Source organism: Scylla paramamosain, chromosome 47 (assembly GCF_035594125.1).
Source record: "Scylla paramamosain isolate STU-SP2022 chromosome 47, ASM3559412v1, whole genome shotgun sequence".
Lineage (NCBI taxonomy): Eukaryota > Metazoa > Arthropoda > Malacostraca > Decapoda > Portunidae > Scylla > Scylla paramamosain.
In genome coordinates, this window is record NC_087197.1 from 2,977,501 (window position 1) to 3,000,000 (window position 22,500).

The 22,500-nt window shown below is 43.9% G+C and overlaps 2 protein-coding genes across 2 annotated transcripts in view; one reads left to right on the plus strand and one right to left on the minus strand.

Annotated features, from left to right (window-relative positions):
* LOC135094827 (cell division cycle protein 27 homolog) overlaps window positions 1–12,585 on the plus strand; it is a 13,024-nt gene extending 439 nt beyond the window's left edge. Inside the window, exons 2-15 of the mRNA XM_063995235.1 lie at window positions 2,071–2,146; window positions 2,536–2,683; window positions 2,941–3,187; window positions 3,445–4,050; window positions 4,464–4,625; window positions 5,078–5,273; window positions 5,674–5,854; window positions 6,185–6,296; window positions 6,500–6,613; window positions 6,859–6,986; window positions 7,232–7,349; window positions 7,808–8,011; window positions 8,236–8,404; window positions 8,557–12,585. Coding sequence (XP_063851305.1) covers window positions 2,071–2,146; window positions 2,536–2,683; window positions 2,941–3,187; window positions 3,445–4,050; window positions 4,464–4,625; window positions 5,078–5,273; window positions 5,674–5,854; window positions 6,185–6,296; window positions 6,500–6,613; window positions 6,859–6,986; window positions 7,232–7,349; window positions 7,808–8,011; window positions 8,236–8,404; window positions 8,557–8,663 — 2,568 coding nt within the window. The 3' untranslated portion in view covers window positions 8,664–12,585. The remainder of the gene's footprint in view (window positions 1–2,070; window positions 2,147–2,535; window positions 2,684–2,940; window positions 3,188–3,444; window positions 4,051–4,463; window positions 4,626–5,077; window positions 5,274–5,673; window positions 5,855–6,184; window positions 6,297–6,499; window positions 6,614–6,858; window positions 6,987–7,231; window positions 7,350–7,807; window positions 8,012–8,235; window positions 8,405–8,556) is intronic.
* A 242-nt stretch (window positions 12,586–12,827) lies between these two features.
* LOC135094828 (sperm-specific protein PHI-2B-like) lies at window positions 12,828–19,703 on the minus strand. The gene is made up of 4 exons (XM_063995236.1): window positions 19,567–19,703; window positions 18,407–18,652; window positions 13,982–14,232; window positions 12,828–13,548 (listed from the first exon to the last, which is right to left on the minus strand). Exons 2-4 carry the CDS (start codon window positions 18,630–18,632, stop codon window positions 13,321–13,323), a joined length of 705 nt encoding a protein of 234 aa, XP_063851306.1. The 5' UTR covers window positions 18,633–18,652; window positions 19,567–19,703; the 3' UTR covers window positions 12,828–13,320.
* Window positions 19,704–22,500: the final 2,797 nt, after the last annotated feature.

A 22,500-nucleotide genomic window follows, 5' to 3' on the forward strand; every position in this document is an offset into this window, starting at 1 on the left:
TGTTTGTTAGGTTAGCTTCATACAAGATTGTTTATTAAGTTAGGATTAGTTTAACTTTTTGTTTCAATTGGATTAGGTTACGTCAAGGTCGGCTTGGTTGCGTTACTCTCATGTAAATCTGTTCACTAAGATGGAATCAGTTCATTTCCAGTTTTTGTGTATGGAAGATTACCTTTCCTTGAATTTGCCTTAAAGTTACATGTACATTTAGTAATTTGGTTAAGAATGAGCTAGGTTGAATTAATGTACGTCAAGGTCAGGTCAAATTAGGTATGATTACTTAATTTAAAGCAAGATTATGTCAAATTAGGTATGATTACTTAATTTAAAGCAAGATTACGTCAAATTAGGTATGATTAGGTTAGTATACGTTAGGTTAGATTAAATTAGGCTGTTATGTTAAATTAAGTAAGGTTTCTGTCAGGTTAGGTTAGAATAGGTCAGGCTTGTTAGGGTAGTTAATTTAAAGCAACATTACATCAAATTAGGTATGATTAGGTTAATATACGTTAGGGTACATTAAATTAGGCTGTTATGTTAAATTAAGTAAGGTTTCTGTCAGGTTAGGTTAAAATCAGGTTAGGTTAGAATAGGTCAGGTTAGGTTAGGTTAGGTTAATGTAGGTAAGGTGGCACTAGTGGAGAATTGGGGTCCCTGGCTGGCTGGGTCGCATCTGGCATGTCCGAATTGCCCATAACCTAACCTAACCTAACTTGACCTGACCTGACCCGTTAACACTTCAAGGAAAATACACAGCTTGCAACTCGGACCTGCCAGACGCACCCCAGTCAGCCAGGGACCACACATCTTCACTAGTGGCGGTTAGGTTACGTAAAGATAGGTCAGGCTTGCTAGGTCAAATTAGGTTAGGTCAAGTAAGGTTAGATTAGGTCAGATTAGATTAGGCAAAGGGAGGGAGGAGAAGGAAGATGATGATGAAGCAGGGAATATGAGGAAATGTGATAAAAAAATAATAGAAAGTAGATGGTGATGGATGTGATGATGATAGTGAAGGGAAGGAGGAAGAAGGAAGGGAAATAGTGACAATAATGATGATAGTGAGAGGAAGGAGTAGGAAGGGAAACTGACAAAATAGTGATAATAGTGAGAATAAGAAGGGAAACAGTGACAGAATAGTGATGATAGTGAGAATAGGAAGAGAAAGTGACAAAATAGTGATGATAGTGAGAATAAGAAAGAAAACAGTGACAGAATAGTGACGATAGTGAGAATAGGAAGAGAAAGTGACAAAATAGGGATGATAGTGAGAATAAGAAGGGAAGCAGTGACAGAATAGTGACGATAGTGAGAATAGGAAGAGAAAGTGACAAAATAGTGATGATAGTGAGAATAAGAAGGGAAGCAGTGACAGAATAGTGACGATAGTGAGAATAGGAAGAGAAAGTGACAAAATAGTGATGATAGTGAGAATAAGAAGGGAAACAGTGACAAAATAGTGATGATAGTGAGAGCAGGAAGTGTGATAGTGGCTGACCTTCACTCTCCTCCTTAAACGTTACTCTTCAAAGGACATGGTGGCCAGCACTGTCTTGCCCCTTAAATTCCGAGCCATTACTCAGCCGGCCTTCTGTATCATTGTGTATGGGTGATTAGTTCTCTCTCTCTCTCTCTCTCTCCTTTTTCAGTTTATTTCTCTAGTTTCTTTTTTTTTTCTTTATTTTTTTGTTTTTTTTCTATTCTCTTGCTTTATTTCTCTTTATTTTCTTTCTTTTTTTCTTTCTGACAGGTTTTTTTTTATTCTGTTTACCTTTATTTCTCTTTATTTCTCTATTTATTCTCTCTCTCTCTCTCTCTCTCTCTCTCAGCCCTCCTTGATAAACTTTACCCTTTCATATCCTCTATTTCTCTTGATTTTTCTTTCTTTCTTTGTCTTCCTTCCTTCCTTCCTTCCTTCCTATGTCTGATTTTAAGCTTCCTTGAATAAACTAACTTTCCATCCTTTCTTCTTCTCTGTCTCCCATTTCCCCATTGTGTCCCCCATTCCCCCATTCCTTCATTGCATCCATCCTCTCTTCTGTGATGTAATAGTGACAGTTCTTCCCCCAACAGGCAGCAGTGTGGCATTGCTTGAACAACTATGCCTACTTGGACGCCACCTTCCTTGCCGAGAGACTTCTGGCCGAGGGTAAGGCAGAGAGAGAGAGAGAGAGAGAGAGAGAGAGAGAGTAACAGCTAAAATTTAAATGGTAGAGAGGTGATTTTAAAGTATATTTGTTATTTATCTCTATTTTTTATTTTGTTTGTTGTGTTCTTGAATTTATAGCACTCAAGATATAGCTGTACTTCCATTTATTGTTGTGCCTTCCATTACACACCCTAGACACCCTTCATTCTTGTGCCTATGCCTTGTACACCCTATCACAACCATTCATCTCACCACCTGTTTACCATTCCACACCCTAAACACCCCTTCATTCTTGCCCCTATACCTCACACCCGTGGCACCTTGTACGTCCCATCACCACACCCTTCCCTTCCTTTCCCTGTCTCATCTCTTGTGTTCACCCGCCTCAGTGGATTCAGATGAGGCTCTACACCTGGTGGCCACTTCGTACTACCGCTCAGGGAAGCCAGGTCGCGCCTACTCAGTGCTGCGGGCAAGAGGCACCCGCACCCCTCAGCTCAGGTTCCTTATGGCAAGATGTTGCTTCGACCTCTGCAAGTATGTACCAGTGCTTTGTCTGTAGGTGTGTGTGGTGTGGTGTCTTGTTTGTCTGTGTGTGTGTGTGTGTGTGTGTGTGTGTGTGTGTGTGTGTGTGTGTGTGTGTGGCTTTTTTTTTCTTTACCTTTTATTTTTAGTATGTTTTTTTTTTTTTTTTTCTGTGCTGTATACTGACAGAAAGAGAGAGGATTTTAAACTTACAGCAAAGGTGTTTGATCCTCCTGATTTCCTCCACTAACAACGCCTTGCATCCTTAGACTGGAGGAGGCAGAGACGGTGCTTACGGGAGGCAGCGTCCTCTACCCCAAGACTGTGGACGAGCTGACAACAGAGTATGGGGACCTGGCCTGCTTCGCGCTGCAGCTGCTGGGTGTGATCTGCGCCCGCACCGAACGGCTGGCCAGGGCAGTGGAGGCTTTCCGCAGGTCCCTGAAGCTGAATCCCTTCCTGTGGCAGTCCTTTGTGGCGCTGTGTGACCAGGGGGACAAGACAGACCCCACCAAGGTAATGGGCTGACCTGTGTGTGGAGATCATGTGTCTGTGGGAGTAGTAGTGGTGGTGGTGGTGGTGGTGGTAGTGTTAGTGTTAGTATGGTACTTGTTGTTGGTGGTGGTGGTGTCATATTTATCAGTGAGGGTTAGCTTAAGTCTAATTGTGTTGATACTTTGTTGTGTGTGTGTGTGTGTGTGTGTGTGTGTGTGTATATTTATTTGTTTGTGTATGTGCCATGAAGTGCTGCTCCAATCGTGGGTGTGTTGCAGGTGTTCCGAATGGATGGCCTGGAGAGCTTCAGCAATTGCCACGGTAACACGGTGCTCACCCTGATGAACAGCGCCCCCCCACTTGGCGGAGGCGGCGGAGGCATCACCGACCCCATCCTCACCACTACCACCACCACCACCGCACTCAGCAGCGTGTCTGTGAACAGCCAGCAGGAGCCCATCACACAGACCCCAACCCTTGCCCCCACACACCCCACCTCCACCCCAAACAACCTCCTTCCTGTCGTCCACACCCCGTCCCTCGCCCTCACCACCCCATCCCCCCTCAACACCCCAGTGGCTGTCACCATCACCCCCACGCCAGACCGCGCCCCTGGGATGGGAGGTGATGCGGGGGATGGAATCCTTCAGGCCCCTAAGAAGAAGAAGCTGGTGAGGGTGCGCAGTGTGATGGGTGGCACTGTCAGTCTGAGCCCCCTGTCGCCAAGTTTTGGTGTCCTGCCCCTGGATGCCGGCACGCCAGTCTGTGAGGAGCACCCAGCCCTCTTAAACACCTCCGTGGCCTTCCTCACGTCCTCCCCGCTCTCCCTGTCACAGCTGGATACAGAGCCTAACGCCAAGATCCCCACACCACTTAGTAAAAGGGTGAGCCACATGTCTGTTTGGTCCTTTGTCCCCCTTTCTCATCTCCCTTCAGTCTTGTGGGTTCCCTGTATGATGTTTCAGTGTCTTTTCCCATTTGATTTAGCATAGGTTTTCCTTTTGTAGCCTTATCCATGTTATTTTCCATATATAGCCTTGTCTACCCATTGTTTTCGCTTCACACCCTTATCTATCTGTTATTTTCCATTTGTAACCTTATCTATCGGTTCCTGTTCATGCATTTCATTTTGGCATGCTCTGTCATCTCACTGTTTTATATCATGGCACAATGGGACTAAGCTAATTCAGTCTGTCATTAGTTACAATCTGCCTCTTGATCCTCTTTGTTGCTTCTAGATCTAGTCAGTTGGTCAGGAGCCACAGTCTCACACTCCCTTTCCCTCCCCTGCCTGCAGATACTGTGCCGAAAGACGAAGGACTCGCCCCTGGTGCTCAACAAGCCAGCAGTGTTTGCCCCGGCAGGAAATAACAGCAATTTCCAGAGTCCTCCCAGCGGCCAGCCCAACCCCAATGTCCGCCGGTCCTCTCGTCTCTTTGGCAACAGTAATTCCGTCAAGGTGAGGTGTCTCCTGTCTCTGGTTCACCTTTGTTATCCTCTATCCTTCCCATATGTCCTTTTCTCCTTGATTCACAAACTATGATCTTAATTTATATTGGCATTTTAAAGTGCACTTGAAGGTTTTAGCTACATAATGCTTGTTTGCTGTTAGTTAGTGTCTTTTATAAGTCACGTTTTACACTTATGTCAGACCTTAAACTTAATAAGCCCTAGTTAGTTAGAAGATTGGACATAACTCATTCATGGATAACAGTTCTGTCCACCACACACCACCCATTCACTCATCCACTCTGTAACACACTGCTTCACTCACAGATACCAGTTCTGTCCACCACACACCACCCATTCACTCATCCACTCTGTAACACACTGCTTCATTCACGGATACCAGTTACAGCCACCACACACCACAAAATCACCCTGTAACACACTTCTCCATCCACTTGGCAGGAGAACAACAAGTCCCCCGCCAGGAAGACCAAAACGAGGTCACCCAAGAGCCAATCCAGTCTGTCGGAGCTCAATGAGAAGAACAAGAGTGAGAACCAGGACATTATATCCACCACCGACAAGCCGTACCCTGAGAAACCTCCCTCCCCGCAGAGCCTTGCCCAGCAGGCCTTTGCCATCCAGAAGCAGTCGGCAGGTAAGAGATTATGATCTTAGGCTGAAATTAGGTTTCTGGATGGTGGCTGGTAATTTACTGAGTGGTGAGGAACTTGTAACGTAATGCAGATGTGTGTAGTGTAAATATTTTGTAGTGATAATGGAGGTAGTAATTTAGAGTTTAGTTGTATTTTTGGTGATTGTGGATACTTGTTAACAGACTTTCTTTTCCTGCCTTGCTTCCTTCCTTATTCCTTTTTTTCTTTTCTTTGTTCCCTCATTCATTCTTTCATTTCTTTCTTTGCCTCATTTCTTCATTTATATCCTTTCCTTTTTTCTGTCCACTCATTCTTCCGTCTGCCTATCCTCTCCTGTCTGCCCTCCCTTTCCTTCCTCCTTGTTACCTTCCATACCGTCCTGCTTGTCTCATGATGGTGCAGAGGGGCTGATGGCACTGCTGAGGGACATGGGAACAGCATACCAGCAGCTAGCCCAGTACAATTGTGAGAGGGTCATTGAGCTGCTGAGTGCCCTGCCCACACAGCACTACCGCACGGGCTGGGTCCTCTCACACATCGGAAAGGCCTATTTTGAGATGAATGATTACCAGCAAGCTGTCAAGTGAGTGGCTGTTTTGGAGCTATGAGTTGGTTATATTTGTTGTGGTGATTGGTATGTTTTGTACAGGGACTGCCACTTGTTCCTGCAGCTTCCCCTATTTTCTTGTGTTCTTGTGTGTTTGTAGTTCGCCCATGTCGTAGTGATTACATGCTAAACTTCCTGTTACTCATAGTGTTGAGAGCTTGTGTGTCCGGTCTGTGGGTGAGGATGAGAGTGTTCACACAGTACATGTCCCTGCTTGCATTGTAGTGTGTGTGTGTGTGTGTGTGTTGCAGGTGTTAATGGTGTGTGTGTGTTGCAGGTGTTAATGGTGTGTGTGTTGTGTTGCAGGTTCTTCAGCGAGGTGCGTGAGTGTGAGCCACATCGCCTGCACCTTATGGAGTACTACAGCACTGCACTCTGGCACCAACAGAAGGAGGTTCAGCTCTCTGCCCTTGCCCAGGTGTGTGTGTGGGTGTGTGTGTGTGCAATGTTATGTTGTGTATAGGTGTGTGTAGAGGGGCAGACAAATAGAGGAAAGACACTAAAAAATCAAGAAATTTAAAAGTAGTACAGAAGAGCGGTTGTACACTAGAGATAAGACAGACGAGCGCATAACGCACCACTCACACTCCACTGAATCCCTGGTGTGCTTCCCTCATACAGGACCTTGTGGAGGAGGACCGTGAGTGCCCCCAAGCCTGGTGTGCCACAGGGAACTGCTTCTCCCTCCAGAAGGAACACGAGGCAGCCATCAAGTTCTTCTCCAGGGCCATACAGGTGAGCACTCGTTACATCGTCTCATCGTCATCATTGTCTCTGTTTCATGTCCTTGTTTTGTGGAATGGGTTCGACTTGTGAGTTTCTCCCACTTGCGGTTGTAGAGGACTCCTTCTCTTACATTCATCCTTCTTGTATCTTTCTCAACACACCATCTCCAGGCCTGCCTCAGTCTTTCCAATGATATTCCAGCAAACTCTCTCTCCTGTCTCCTTGAAGCACAGAAGCTCATTCACCTCTTACAGGTGGATCCTAACTTTGCATATGCGTACACCTTGCTGGGTCATGAGCACATAGCCACGGAGGAGCTGGACAATGCCCTCAGCTGCTACCGGAGTGCCATCAGGGTAGACCCACGCCACTACAATGCTTGGTGAGTCTTGTGTGTGTGTGTGTGTGTGTGCGTGTGGTAGTATCCATTGTGTAGTGGTTCATAATGTTCAATCATTTGGTTTCATATGTGCATAGATAGAAATAGAAAAAAATAAATAAAAACATTTGAGTAGAAAATGCAGGAACCAGTTTAGTGCTTAGTTTGCGGTGAGCATACATGTCTACACCTCAGCACACTGTGTTGTCATTGTTGTTGCACTGACTGGCTTTGGTGTGGTGCTCCAGGTACGGCATTGGTCTGGTGCTGTTCAAACAGGAGCGGTTTGCTCAAGCAGAATTCCACTTCAGGAAAGCACTGAGCATCCACCCACACAGCTCAGTACTCATGTGTCACGTTGCTGTGGTGAGTACACTGCTACCTGCTGCCCACCCTCCCTCCCTCTTCCATTCACTGGTGATCATGTTGCTTTCTTCCTTTATTGGTGTTATAACTGAAGATACAGAGTCCTGCTTTCTGCTATGTGTGTGTGACTGTGGTGGCAGTGTTCCTCCAGTGTAGCAGCTGAAGGTGTCTGTCACTTGCCATAGGGGGAATGACTGCTGTTACAAGCATGTGTGGAGCCTTTCACAGTGCTGTTCACAATTCTGCATTATTATTTTCTCTATTTGTAATTGTTCTGAGGAAAAGAAATCAGAAGAAACTTTCTTGTACTTTATATTATATCTTCTATTTGTCTCCTATTATGAATCTCTCTTACTACTAATCTTGTTCTTACATATTCTTTAATTTGTGTTTCCCTAGTCCTCAGCCTCATTGTTTCCCATCGGTAGTCCACCACCACCTCACGTTCCCACTCACAGGTGGAGCACGCCCTTCAGAAAAGCAGTGCTGCCCTGGCCACTCTGAACCGGGCCCTGGCGGTGGACCCTCGCAACCCTCTGTGTAAATACCACCGTGCCTCAATCCTGCACGCCACTGACCGTCACCAGGAGGCCCTGGCCGAGCTCAACCACCTGCGGGAGATTGTGCCCAAGGAGTCCAATGTGTACTTCCTGCTGGGAAAGGTGTGTGTGTGTGTGTGTGTGTGTGTGTGTGTGCGCGCGTGCGCGTGCACATACATACAGTAAGTGATATGCACTGTTTGAAGTTTTGCCGTTGGTTCTTCATAATGAAGTTGAGTTGCATTATTAATTGTCAAGTTTTGGAGGTCGGGTAGGGAAGGCCAGGGATGAGAGGTGAATTCAGCCCAGCTGCTCATGGTAAACATTACGCCTGGTGCCCTTCACAGGTCCACAAGAAGTTGGGGCAGACTCACTTGGCTCTTATGAACTTCTCATGGGCCATGGATCTTGACCCCAAGGGTGCCAACAACCAGTTCAAGGAAGCCATTGACCCTGCCATCAACCGTTTCCCCGTCGATGACGACGACACCACGAACAACAACCCACACGACAATGGTGAGTCCACTGAGAACAGAAGCTCGTCCTTTTTCAACTTTTGCATCATTGTCTCCTGTATTCATTGCTTGTATCCATGACAAGAGTGTGACATGAATGTGTGCGGCACAGGACAACAGATAGCAACGGCAACCTCTGGCTTTCCCTTGCAGGCAGTGAAGGTTGCTCCCTGGCACCAGCTGAGCCCTCCCAGGAGTCCTTGATCCTTGAGCCGCAGCAAATACCCAATGCCGAGAGCCTCAGTGATGATAGCCTATAATAGCGGGAGGCTTAGGCTCGTCAATTTCTCTTTAATGCGTTAGCCTACTACAGTGGGAGGGAGGGAGGGGAAATGCCTGGTTTTCTTTTCTTTTCCTCTTTCTTTTAAAGAGCAGAAGGGTGAGGGCTCAGTGCCACATCTCTTTGGTTAATTACTGTAGCCTATCCCGCTGGAGAAGAATGCATGGTTTTGTGTGTGCATATGTGTGTATGTTTGTATGTATGTATGTATGAGAGAGAGAGAGAGAGAGAGAGAGAGAGAGAGAGAGAGAGAGAGAGAGAGAGAGAGAGAGAGAGAGAGAGAGAGAGGAAGAAAGGGAGGCTGGAGTACAAATAAATCTGGGGGAAAGCAGTGCTGCAGGAAAGGTGTGTGTTGTGTTCCTGCCAGCCCTGCCACAGGACACTGAATAGCACCCCACATTGACCAGCACAGGGCATGGACCACCCACAGCCTGTGTTGGGTGGTTGGCCCAGTAGGCAGCTCCAGTCTGTGGGCAGTGAGGGAGGCAGGGCCTGGGCAAGGCAGGAGGGCAGGGGCACCACTGCCTGGCTGAGAGAGGCAGTAGGTGGGAGGACAAGGGAGTGAGGCACATGTGCTCTTTCACCTTCATCCACCCACTCACCTTGCTCCAGATGGAATATGTTGTGGTGTTCTTCCATTCTACACAAGGTGGCATAAAGCACAGCATGGTACACACACACAATTTCTCTGAGATATATGTATGTGACCTGTAAATTTTATTTATATTCCATAAATATATATAAACAGAGAAGCTTAAAATTCACAAGATATTGGTCTAGTTTATGCCTCTTGGGGATTAAGTCTTTGTGAACTTGGACTGCTCTACTGTGTGTGTATATATATATATATATATATATATATATATATATATATATATATATATATATATATATATATATATATATATATATATATATATATATATATATATATATATATGCGTGTGTGTGTGTGTATGTATGTATATACACACTGAATGTAAATTAACAGTTGTTATACCAGATTCTAGTCTTAGGCTGCTGTTGCCACTCAAGTAAGGATGCAGTAACTGCCCTGAAAGTTACAAAGCAGTTAATGCCAAGCATTGATCTATGCCTTGTGATTTCCTACCCAGTGTGTGACTGACTATTAAATGTTGTTAGATTCTTCAGTGTTTTGTAAATAGAGAATAAAACCACCTCTATTGTATGCTTTTGTGAGAGGCATTTATTTATGGGATAGTAAGTATTCTCTCCTGAAGACGTGCAATCACAGGAGCCTCCAGTGGTGGCAGCGGCTGTGGTGGTGCAGTGCCAGGCGGGCATCGGTGGGCCCCAGCCTGCAGGGGTCTCCTCCCCATCCCTGTGCTCCACACCCACCTTGTGTGGCTCACCCAGCCTTCTTTGTTTGGCTTGTGCCACCATTGTGTACTGCCTTGGATCTGATTTGTAATGCCTGCACCAAGCTTGTCCCAGGACGACCAGGCTTCGCAGCCGTGGTGCTGAGGAGAACTCAATGAAAGTGGCATTACATGCAGCCGTGTCTTGGGTTCTGGCAGGATTCATTTGGGCAGTGCACTACTCTGCCAGGTTGCTGCTGCTCCTGTCCTGTCTACAGTTCACCAGAGTAATACTGCCCTGTCTTGGGGGAGTGATCAACTTAAGTGTTTTTGTACATACCAGGTTTGACCTCACATGATGAAGTCTCTGAGGTGTGATCACATGCTGTTTGTACATAGTCTGTCTTGCCTGAGAAGTGCTTCTTACCTGAGACCAGTGGATTCCACATGCATGCACATCCCCTTGGCACACTACTTAGTGTCCAGCCGGTGTTGCTAGTGTAGAGCACCAGCCTTGGCTGCTGGCTGTAGAAGCACCAGCTGTGTCAAATAATTTCCCTGGGATGTGCCAAAAGCCTGTATGAATGTGTATATTGTGTTAAAGGGCATTACAAGTCTTGCATGTGTAGTCACCATTCAGGCGATGGTTCAAGAGACCAAGAAAGTGTGGCCAGCCTCGCTCAGACCCACAGGGATCCAACATGTGCAATATTTATCTGTTAATTGCTTCTTTGCCAAAACTGCTTATATAAATGTAGACATTGAGGGTGAAGGAGGAACCATGTACAGGCATGCAAATCCAAAATTCAAGATTTGTTTATAGTTTTAATGTATCTCAGGGGTGTGGTTTTCTTTTACTTGTAATTTAATGAAGGGGTGGAAGGCATCTCATAGTTCATTCGTCCTTGACCAGAAACTGAGGCGCCATGTTGGGTGCTGTAGTGTATCACACACATGTTCATTGCTTATGCTTCTATTTACTAAACAGGTGAAGAGTTCATTTATGGATAATTTATTGATTGACATGAAGATTTTTCTCTCAGCATTAGCCGATATACATTTTCAGGGTGTATTAAAATCTCAAAATCTTCAAAACATTTTTGTGGGAAATAATGTTCAAATAGATGTTTTGACAATCAAGCCATCACAGAAAGTCTCTGTTGAGGGCGGATGAGGGATGGTGGTGGTGCGGGTGAACTGGGCTGTGTGCATTCACTACACACAGCCAAGATGGGTTTATACCTCTTGCTGCTAGTTCAAGCAAACATACTTGCATCTTTTTTTGTAGCAGGAACTACAGTGTACATTTGAGCACTGGAGATTGAATATTACTTGTAGAATTTATTGATATGGCAATAATCTCCGTTTGTCATGTGTGTACCTGAGGGTGCATTTGTTTCCAGTACTGATTGGCAGAGGAGGATACCTGTACTGGGAAGTTTGTAATTGTTTGACAAGTGTAGGAATTATGTGCCTCACTTTGCTTTTTTCAGTTGACAGTTTGTTTTTTCTGGAATATCCTTAAGTGTGAATTGAGGATGCTCTAAGTGTTGTGATGTTCATACATCTCCATGAAATTTACAAAAATGTTAAATTTGTGAAATGTCTTGCTAAGATTGTTGTGCCATTTCTTTTAATTTGTGTAAAAAAATTTTTGTTCTTTGTTTTTTGCACTGTTCATGTTGATCTGCATATTCCTAAGCAGGCTGGCTGGTTTTTATGAAGAGCAATTCATACTCGTGTATGTAGTAATAAGTTTGAAAATCCAGTAGTAGTTTTCAGTCTTGTAGAGAGAAGGGCAACTCATGTCCCATGACTGTTATGAGTGAATGGATGATCCAACCCCTGTGTGTCAAGCTTGTCCCCAGCAACATGGAAGTGTGTCACTGACAGTGGCATGGTGTGGCTGCTGCCTCCCCTGCACATTAGAGGAGCTGCCCTGCATTCATGGCCTGCAGGAGAGGACCCTTCTGAACTAGTTTGAGCCATCATTGTTATTAGTGTTATTTGGTCTTCCAGTAAGCAAGTGATATGGTCTGAAAACCTGGCCCTCAGTATCAACAGGAACCTCAGTGAAGGATGCGTTTGTTGCGTGTGAATTAGTACAGAGGCGAGAGAGACGTGGGTCTGTGATAGGGTGATGGTGCACACTGCTAGGACAGCCCTCCCAGCCACACTGGCTGCTGTATTATTGAGGGCCACAATGTGGCTCTATAGTCTGTGCATATATTTGTACACTGGTTATGTGTGAGTCACTCCCTTGGACAGTTGTGTGGCAAGGCACCAATGAGGCCTGTCCTCTCCTCAGTACTGTGGCCACAACACATGGGAGTGTGGATTGTATAGTAAGTTGTATGTGCATTTATGTATCTCCTTTTGTACAGAAGTCCCCATAACTTCCTTCTCAAAACATTCATGTGCATCTATTATTTATATTTTTATTTTTTCATGTCATGAAGCTGCAGAGTATAACAGTCAGGGTGCCGAACATATCAGGCAGACCACACTGAGCATCTTGGGAACGGCACACCTCACTTACCAGATTCTATTATATGAATGCAAACCAATAAAGTGAAGTTCATCTGTATTGTTTGGCGTTGCATCATGCATGTGTTGCTTCAGGGTGGGAGAGTCACCAAGACTGGCATATACTCTAGGAATAAATTTAGAGTGTGAATTGGAAGCAATGCCAGTTATGAGTATGTGCCTTTGAGAGGGGCCAGGCAAGGGACTCCCAGGTATTTTGTGGCACTTAATTATTTGAGTTTGAAATCATGTCTCAAAAGTAAAATGGTGCTTGTGGGCTGCAAAGTGAAACAATGATATAACAAAAAAAATTTATTTTGTTAAAAGAATTGTGTATCTATGATGAATATGAATTTGGCTATAATATCACAACTGAAAGCTGTAGCAATAAAGCGCTTGATGCCGGTGTTTCTGAAGTGGACCTCCACGTGACCAGTCTAGAATCCTGTCTCCACAGTTCATTCCCAAGTCGTACTTCTTGCAAGGCTTCAAAGTAACATCTGCACCTTAAAATTCAAGTAAAAGGAGACAATCTGCAGAAGGTGCACACAACTCAGGAAGTGAATTGTGCAGACGTGAATCGAGTTTGTGTGTGGCGTGTGTGGTGGCAAGTCCTGGTGAGGTACGATGCCAAGCTGCTCCTGCTCCTGCTGCTGCTGCTGCTGCATAATGGGCGATGATATAATGAGCTCCAACATCAATGAAAATATAAAAATCAATCATAAAATAAAATAAATCTTTCTAACTACAATTTTTCCCCATACATCCCCACCCTTGGCCCAGCTCACGCCTTCACTTTCTGCCGCGCCGAGCCTTCTTGATGGGCCTCTTAGCCTTGGCCTGGGACACCTTGCGGGCAACGGGTTTCTTGGGGGATTTCTTGGGCTTCCTTCCTGCCTTTTTCTTGAGCTTCTTGGCAGACTTCTTGGCTTCCTGTGCACGCTTGGACTGCTGTGGCATCACCTCATCCTCATCCTCCATCTTGGCTGCCTTCCCAAGGAGGTACCTGCCATTCATCACCTGCAAACAAAAGGTGTGTTGTCATTTTGATTTGTTTCATGTCAGCAGTCTTTTCCTGTCTCATGAAATTTTTTTGCAGTTTGTCTTCACTTTACTTATTGCTATAATATACTCTATTTTTTTTTTACTTTTTTGCTAAATGAAGCTATATTTGTTTGCCTAAACTTTTCCCATGATTTCAGCCTTATGCAAAGGTCCATTTGCATGTTTCTCTTAATTCATGTACCTCCCCAAACTAACTTCATCTACATGCTTATTATATCATATTTAACAACCCATCCTTGCCATTTCAAAACTCAAAATTTCTCAGCCACTCAACCACCTAAGAACCTTTTCTTGTTTTCCCAGGCCACCCATAATTACCCTTTAATTCTTCACCAAGCTACCTCTCACCACTTCTCTTTGCACCTTTCCTCACACCACAATGCCCCACCTGAGTGTCAGCCTGTGCCTTGGGTCTTGCCACAATGCCCTGCTGGAGGCCCATAGTGAGGGAGCGGCGCAGCATTGACTTGATCATGTCCATTCGCACCGTCTTGAAGTTCTGTACGATGTACGCTTTGATGGCCTGGACGGAGGAACCTCGCTTCTCTCCCAGCCTGTCGATTGCCTCCACAACCATGTCCATTGTCTTAGGGTGTTTCTTGACTGGCTTACGTTTCTTCTTGGTGGCCCCCTCTGCTCCTGTTGGTGAAGTGCTGTCAGTGGAGGCTTAGGGAGGTGTAGCCGGTGTATGCTTGTTCTTCGTATTTCATTTAGTAATGCCATGGATGACAGTTTGTTTGGTGTTTTGACTAATTGTTTGCAAGAAATACTTTGCATTTGCCTCTTCCAGAATTGTAGTTATAAGCATCTTCATTTCCACTCTACTTTTTATTACTCATGATGGCAAGGTCTGAGAAATGATTTTCACACCATGGTAGGGTCACTTCCTGGCCGCATACTCCACAGCCAGGCTGAAGGAACTGTGACCTTATACCTTATATGTTGTGAAGTGCAACTAAAAAAGGAACACAAGACATGATCTCTTATTCAGTATATCTACACCATCACTGAGTCTAGGCTATTCCCCTTAAAGTGATATTGATATTTATCTCTATTACTTGACAGATGAAGACAAGTGGTTTCTTTACTTTAGATCTATGTATGTACCAGGCTGGCAATCGCATAGGGTGGCCCAGACAAAGCACCACACTCATACATGGTTCACACTCTTGGCCCTTTCTGCCCCTGGTGGAAAGGGACAGTCTCATGGACCACTGTACAGGAGCTTAGGCATAACATGGCTGACCACACACATCCATAGCAAAAGCCAAAAGCAAGCATACTTTAGATATTCAAGGAAAACATGTAAGTTGATATTAAACATGACAACCTGAGCCCACTACTGACCTACAGGCATTGTTAGACTATAGTGGGAGGATTTAGTGCAGTTAACCAGTTTAGGCTTAACAAATAAGGATGGGAAGTTTGGCATACATTTAATTGATGTGTCCTGCCAGATTTTATTAGTCTAAGAGTGTCAACACAGTAAACATTCAGGATACAGAGGTGGACGAGTCTCCCCTGCAATGCTGACAACTATGCAGCATGTATGGCGGGAGGAGGTGATACGAAAGGCAAGTGCTTGTGTTATTTGCAGCAAGTGACACATTGATTTTTATTTGTCACTCAAATAAAGCTTAGTCTGTTGTTACAAGCACATGAGGGGACATGATCACCAGCCTTCCACTCCTGCTAGCTGTCACAATTCCTCATCTTCCATTCTGCACCTATTCACTGTTGAGAAATTGAGGCCACAACATGGAACAAGACAAACCCAATTTATTTAATCCTGGCCCAAGATCTCTCCAATTCAAATGGATTAATTGCCTACCTGTATATCAATGGGGTGCTCATTATTAGTATTATGAATTTTATTGATCAAACAGTTCCCACACATAAGCCAGTGACAGTGGAGCCATTTCTGTATGCTGATGCCATGTAGGTGACAATTTGTTTCTCAAATATATCATTAGAATGCTCAGTTATGCTGTCAGTGAATAGTGATTTGAACATTTTAAAATAGACAGATTTTTAGACAGGAATGGAAGTGATGTGTGTATTATACAGGGACTGAAGTGTTCCTGCATACTGGTTCCTTGCTGCTTCCCTGTCTTATATTATCTGCCTGTCGCCCCAACAGGATTAGAACCATGACAAGTATTTTCATTGAGAATTACTGAATTTAGACATGCAGTATTATTCTCGCAAGCAAGCCTCATGTCTTTCAGGTGGAGCACAAGTGTGAATGTGGCTGACACTACCACAGGTGTGCCTCAACCCTGCACTGCCATGGCATCCCCAGTTTTACATGTCTAAAGTTCAAGTTTCAAGTATACTTTCAAGATTCCACTAACAATAAAAAACTGCTTCAAAAGTTGAATCCTATTAGTGGCTCTAGTTTTATTTCTGTTCAATTAAATCACCCACCTTAACTGATTGAATAATGAAAATAATAATATTGCCAATTAAAAGGTTAAATGATACAATCTATTATATTAATATGGCACACTGGGATCCATTTACTGAACACCCAAGCATACTTTATGGGTATTCCCTTTTTTTTTTTTTTTTTCTCAGAAGCAATACTGAATGAAGACCTTGTGAACATCAAGCAGATGAAACTCAATGCTTCCCTTCCACACACCTTCCAGACTCACCCATCCAGCTTGTCTCACTCATGCCAGACACATCATACACATTTACTTGGGAGGAAGAATTTACAAGTTCCTTCCATGTGTTAGTCTTTCAGTGGGAAGCATTAGGAGTACAGCATGTTATAGACAGTTGCATAAAATCAAGATACAAAATACAGGGATAATTCAATGTGGTTTACAATGACAGTTAAGATGAATTGATTGATGCATTATTATTTAGTATCATTGTTAGCTGAAAGTGCATGATCATTATTGTTATGGATTTACAAGTTGCTAAAATTGATAGCTTTGTTGATTTTTTTTTTTCTAATTTTTCTTGTCACAAGTTTAGCAAATTACCAGGTTCATGTGGTACTATTATAGTCCTCAATTAATTAATTATGCTGCTGTTCTTATTAGCTTACATATTTTCCACAACAATTTTTTCTTTCTTGAGTGGTAGTGCTGATGGCAAATGATTTCTTTTACTCATTACACAACTTGAGTCTTATATCTACTTAGTCCTTATTTATTTTTATTTATTTATTTTTTTTAATATATTCTCCAACAATTTTTTCTTCTTTTTCTTGAGAGGTAGCATTAATGGCCAAGATTTACTTAGTCATTACTCCACCCCACCAGTCTTAAATTTATTTGTTGTAGTAGTTTCATTATGGACATGATGAAACCTGCTGTAAATGAGTTTTTAGCCATGAAACTAAAATAAGTACACAAAAAAAGGATAAATAAAAAACAATATCAACAATAACCTTAGTAATGCAGGATATGCCACAAGTAAAGCTATCTACTCTCTCTCTAATGCTGCTCCTTAACTTTACCTTCTCAGTGGGGCCTTCTTTTCACTGTCACCCTTGGCCAGCACCCTTACTACACTGTCACCCTTGGCCAGCACCCTTACTAATCAGTTATGTCAGGGCTCAGTAATGCAGCATAGTCTACTCTCTAATACCCCCCTTTAACTTCTCACTGGAGCATTCCTTTTGCTATTTATCACCCTTGGCCAGCATCCCTTACAAATGAGAAATGCAGTCACAAGTAAGGTTATCTACTCTAATACTGCATTTAACCCTATTTTTCACCCTTGGCCAGCACCCCTTACATAAAGACAAAGAAAACTACTAATGACTTGTAAGTCATCCTGCCAACTTCCACCAGGCAAAGATGAAGCCCCATACACTAAGAAGCTTCACTACATACTCAACTATCTCCTCTGCTCAGTGTCACCTTTCAAAATTGTCTACATTTGCACAAGACTTTCCTTAAGCTGAGAAGCCAAGGAAGTCAAGAGTTGATTGATCTAATACTGCCTTTAAATTCCTCTAATACTCACTGGATTGCTCTTTAATGATTTCTAATACCCCTTTAACATTTATACTACTAAGGAAAATTTTCCCCAGTAATCACCTATAACTTTACAAGCACATTTTTCTACTGTTATCTCTTAAGTACTTCTGTAGCCTGCAGGACACAAAAAGTAACATCCTATTCTCTTGTTTTGTGTCCAAGCAATGTCAACAACAGACGACTCTCCAGTGAAAGGATTAAGTCATTTGATTGTTCTAATGCTGTCCAGATCCTAATAACCTCCCAACTCCCCTTTTAATACTATCTTCATTCCTCTTCAAAACTGTTCTCTAAATTCTCAGGCACGGTCTATTGATTCTTCTAATACTGTACTTGTTGATTAATTCCTGATTTTATGCCTTTAAATTCTCCAATATTCTTTAATTCCTATCTTATTATGTCCCTTTATATTCTCCAATGTTCTTTAATCCCTCCGTCTTTATATTTTACAATAGTGTTCTTTAATTCCTATCTGATATTATCCTTTCAGTTCTCTTTCTTACTGTCATTTAGCCGCCCCCTTTTTTTATATACAAGTCTTTTTCCTTTGATCCCCAGTGGAAGGCTTTCTTATGGCAGCTTAGTATGTCGGCTATCGTGGCAGTGCTTGTATCACTCAGACATCAGCTTCAATTTACCGTCAATAGTGATTTTTTTTCTTTCTTTAGCTGGGAGTGTGAGTGATGTGTATACGATGCTGTGGTATACATATGGCAATAATAATAATAGTAAAGCAAGTTAGTTATTATCAGACAAAGATTAAGGTATATTTCATTATCTCACCATAAAACTACAAAGACAAACTGAAGTCCCACCTTTCTCCTTTTCTTTCTTGGCTTTTTTAGCGGGCGAGGCACCAGACCCTGTCTTCCTGCCCCTCTTCTTGGGTGGCTGTGGCTCGTCGGATTTCTCCTCTTCTTCCTGCGCTTCCTCCCCTTCCTTGGCTGGCTCCTCTTTCTCCGTCTTCTCCCCGGAGTCTGTGTCTTCCTCCTCCTCCTCCCCCTTCTTCACCTCCTCGCCTCTCGAGTCGTCCTCAGACATTGCGTTGGTTGCTTGTTACTCTGAGGAAAGACAGGCATTTCATTTATTTGGTCACCAGACTTGCATGCAGCAGAGATGAATGCAGGGTGAAGGTGGTGGTGGTTTGTGGGCGTGGTCTGAGGCAGGCATGGACAGGGAGAGGGTGGTGGTGAACGTGATGGTTGCTATGAGAAACTGAGAAAATAATATATAAGTGTAGTAAAACTAAGTAATTATAGGCGCCATTTGGATTAATGGGCGGGATAATGACTGCGTGGCTATCAGCGTGGGCGTACATTGACTGAAGAGCGTGGGCGTTTGTAAAATTAACGACTGATGTAAAACAATGAAGAAAATTCGGTGGTATCTAGGTAGTTACGGGCGAGATGTGGATGAATAGGCGTGGTGATGGCAGTGCGGCAGTGGCAGCGTGGAGGTGCTGACGCGGTGTGGGCGAGGCGTGGCACGTTGCTTAGGACTACAAAATTCACGAGTGACAGGTAAACTGGATGAAGGTGGAGCAAAACTGGTCATGGTGACGTGACCGTGGGCGTGAGGCGAATGAATGGGCGTGGAAATGACAAAGTGACAGTGGCAGCGTGGGCGTACAGGCGCGATGTTGGCGAGGGGGCGTGGTTGCTAAGACCGGAACTACAATATTCACGAGTGACAGGCGAACTGGTTGAAGGTGGAGCAAAACTGGTCGTGGTGACGTAATGGCGGGCGTGAGGCGGATGAACGGGCGTGGAATTGATCAAGTGACAGTAGCAGCGTGGGCGTACAGGCGCGGCGTAGGCGAGGGGGCGTGGTTGCTAAGAACGGAACTACAAAATTCACGAGTGACAGGCGAACTGGATGAAGATGGAACAAAACTGGTCGTGGTGACGTAACGATGGGCGTGCGGTGGATAAATGGGCATGGAAATGATCAAGTGACAGTGACAGCGTGGGCGTACGGGCGTGGATGAGTAGTGGCGTGGCGGTGGCGGCGGGCGTGGCGACGTGAGTGGCGGCGGCACCAGCTGGGGGCGCGCCTACCTCCCGCGCGAGGACGTGAAAGTAGCGCGTCTTCCCCACCACCTGCCTCAGTCCCTCCCCGCGCCGCCACTGTGCTTCTCCTCGCCTTTCCCTAAATTACCCCGCCCTTCAGCCTTACTACCCGCCCCCCACCGGTCACGCCCCACGAGCCCTGACCAAAGGGAAGCCAACGGGCGTGCCTTCGTGAGGGGACACAGCCTCACACGCCGCCCACGTGCAAAGATAAGGACACCCAGGCAACAATTTTGGCCCTTCCGTGGTGTATTTAGCTCAATATCTCGGGTGTCCTGCGTTTCCCCTCAGCAATACTTCGCGATGGGCTGCACACGCGCTTTTCCTAGAGGCAGTGCGAGGTGTCCAGGCCCCAGGGAGCTCCTACGCCTCACAAATAATGCATATGTACACCCCCCGAAACACAAGATTTTTCCCCCCTGCCTGGCCGTGAAGGAAACTCGCTTCCATGGCCTTTGATGACAGCCAAGGGTATGCAGCTGCACCAGGCCCCTCCCTCTCCCCTCCAGGTGCTGGGTGGAGGTCCCATGGACGCCGCAGGACCGCGTGTGAAGGGTATAGAAGCCTTTTTCTTACCCCCCTCCCTCCCCGCCTCGCCGTCTCCTCCTCGCTGTTTCATCATTGCAGAATTAACATGGTAAGTTTTATTCTTTATTTTTGTCCTTCCAAATTGCACTGTATTTATGTATAATGATCTTTTTTTTTTCAGGCATTGGTCCAGCTTAATTTTCAAGGTGTGCATTGTTGTTGTCAATACTTTAATTTTTAAGATGTGCCTGGGGAATGACATCATTAATACAGCTTTGTTATAAGCAGCATTAGCCTCACTGCAAAGACAGAATGTATTTGGAAGTCGACAGTTAAATTCCTTCTGTTTAAGAAAGCAGTCACAGTAAAGAGCAGCTTGCGCTAGACAGCCGCAGCATAGCAACACTTCCCTCATAGCAACTTTATCATTTCAATTCCACATTAAAAGAAAGGGAGGTTCTATGAAGGTAACATATTGTATTTTATAGGTAAAGCATGTTATATTGTACCAGTGTTCGTGTGAGAATAGGTGTGTATGTGTGTATGTGTGTGCGTGTGTGTGTAATGACATCTTAGCAACGGAGACTTATGTAATGAACAAAAGAGAACATCGGTAATTAAAATAACATGTTCCTATATATAAATGGCATATCATTTTGTATCATTGCCGTTGGGAGACGAGCTGGTGAAGTGTGTGTGTGTGTGTGTGTGTGTGTGGAATGAGGGATCTTAGCAACGAATTCTTACGTAATCAACAACAGTGAACAAAAATAAGATAACATACTGGATTTATTGATGAAGCATAATGTACTATAGTAATGCATGAAAGATAAAGATAATATTGACACTGACTTGCTTATTTGCATCTTTGGCAACTGCAAAGCCTACACATGCATAGTTAGCAGAGCAGCCGACACGTAGCGCAAAGAAACCACACGCGCCAATCTTCATCTTTCAGTGTTGCAAAAGTAAGCATATTTAGCAGTCAGATACATGTATACTTAGCGGTCAAAGATATGTATAATTAGCAGTCAAAGATATACATACTTAGCAGTCAAGATATGCATACTTAGCAGTCAAATAGATATAGTGAGCAGTTAATAAATAGCGTCAACAAAGCACACGCGGCAACATTCAGTCTGCAGTGTTGCAAAGGTGCCGGCTAGTGGTGGAGTGTTTTGGCGCGTATTTTGAAACTTCAACATCAAGGACTATTATGCCTGGCTGTGGTGGCTGCTAGTGCTGAGTCAGTAGGGAGGCTGAAGTGAGACGCATACATGGATGGGGATGGGATATATACAGGTGTGTTTGTGTTGTACAGGGGCAGCTGCGTGAAGGTCTCATGGCTTACAATTTTCCTTATTTCCTTGTTCTACTTGCATGTATGTATGTATGTATGTATGTACAGCTATTTATATTATTTATATTTGTACTGGACAGGGTTAACCTTCCAATACTCGTGTTTTCATACTAAATTATTATATTTTCTTCAGATTAATATGCACCTCAGTGGGCCTTTTTTTTTTTTATTATAATTTTTATTGTAGTTTTGTTGCCCTTGGTCGTTGTCCCTCCTACATTAAAAAAAAAAAAAAGTTAATGTTTACACACACACATGCACACACCACGCATTTCTCTGACCAGTTGCTCTGTTTAGGGAGTTTTAAAAGATTATTACACAGATTTATGGACGTGGATGACAGGTGGAAATAGATAGGCACGTTTCATAGAGGGACTGCCGCGTGTAGTCCTGATGGCGGCTTCTTGCAGCTTCTATTTTCTGTTCCTATGCTTTTAATTCTCTGATATCGCTCTATTTGGAACGTGACGGGTAGATAACTAAGAGTTTCAACCCCTTAAAAAATAGGCCCATATATTGTAATACTTCTGGCCAGCACCTCCACTGCATTCGAAAGGGTGTAGTTGAAGTGACGGGTTTTTAAGGGTGCTTTAAAGTTCTAGTGACAGATTGATGAGTTCTTTATTATTAACAGGAAAAACACTCTTGGCAACTGAGGTAACCGTCTCTGTGGCCTTGGAAAATAGTCGTGGTGAGAGAGCGTGGCGTTTTTTAATACGGATTTCATATACCAAGTTAGTGTTCCTTATATTACTCATTTCTCTCTCATTCACTTATTTTTATTCATTTACTAATTTATTAATCTATTTATTTATTTCATTTATTTATATTTTGATCTTTTTTTTCTTTCTTTTTACTGATGGTGTACGTAACAACCGGTGTTAATTAAATTTTCACTATGTAGAATCATGAATACTTCAGAGAGAGAGAGAGAGAGAGAGAGAGAGAGAGA

Coding starts and splice junctions, on each gene's coding strand:
- LOC135094828 (XM_063995236.1), bottom strand. CDS start 18,632: ATGTCTGAGGACGACTCGAGAGGCGAGGAGGTGAAGAAGGGGGAGGAG. Junction 14,233..18,406: donor CAAGAAAGAAAAGGAGAAAG/GTGGGACTTCAG, acceptor CTTCACCAACAG/GAGCAGAGGGGGCCACCAAG. Junction 13,549..13,981: donor AGGCACAGGCTGACACTCAG/GTGGGGCATTGT, acceptor TTTTGTTTGCAG/GTGATGAATGGCAGGTACCT.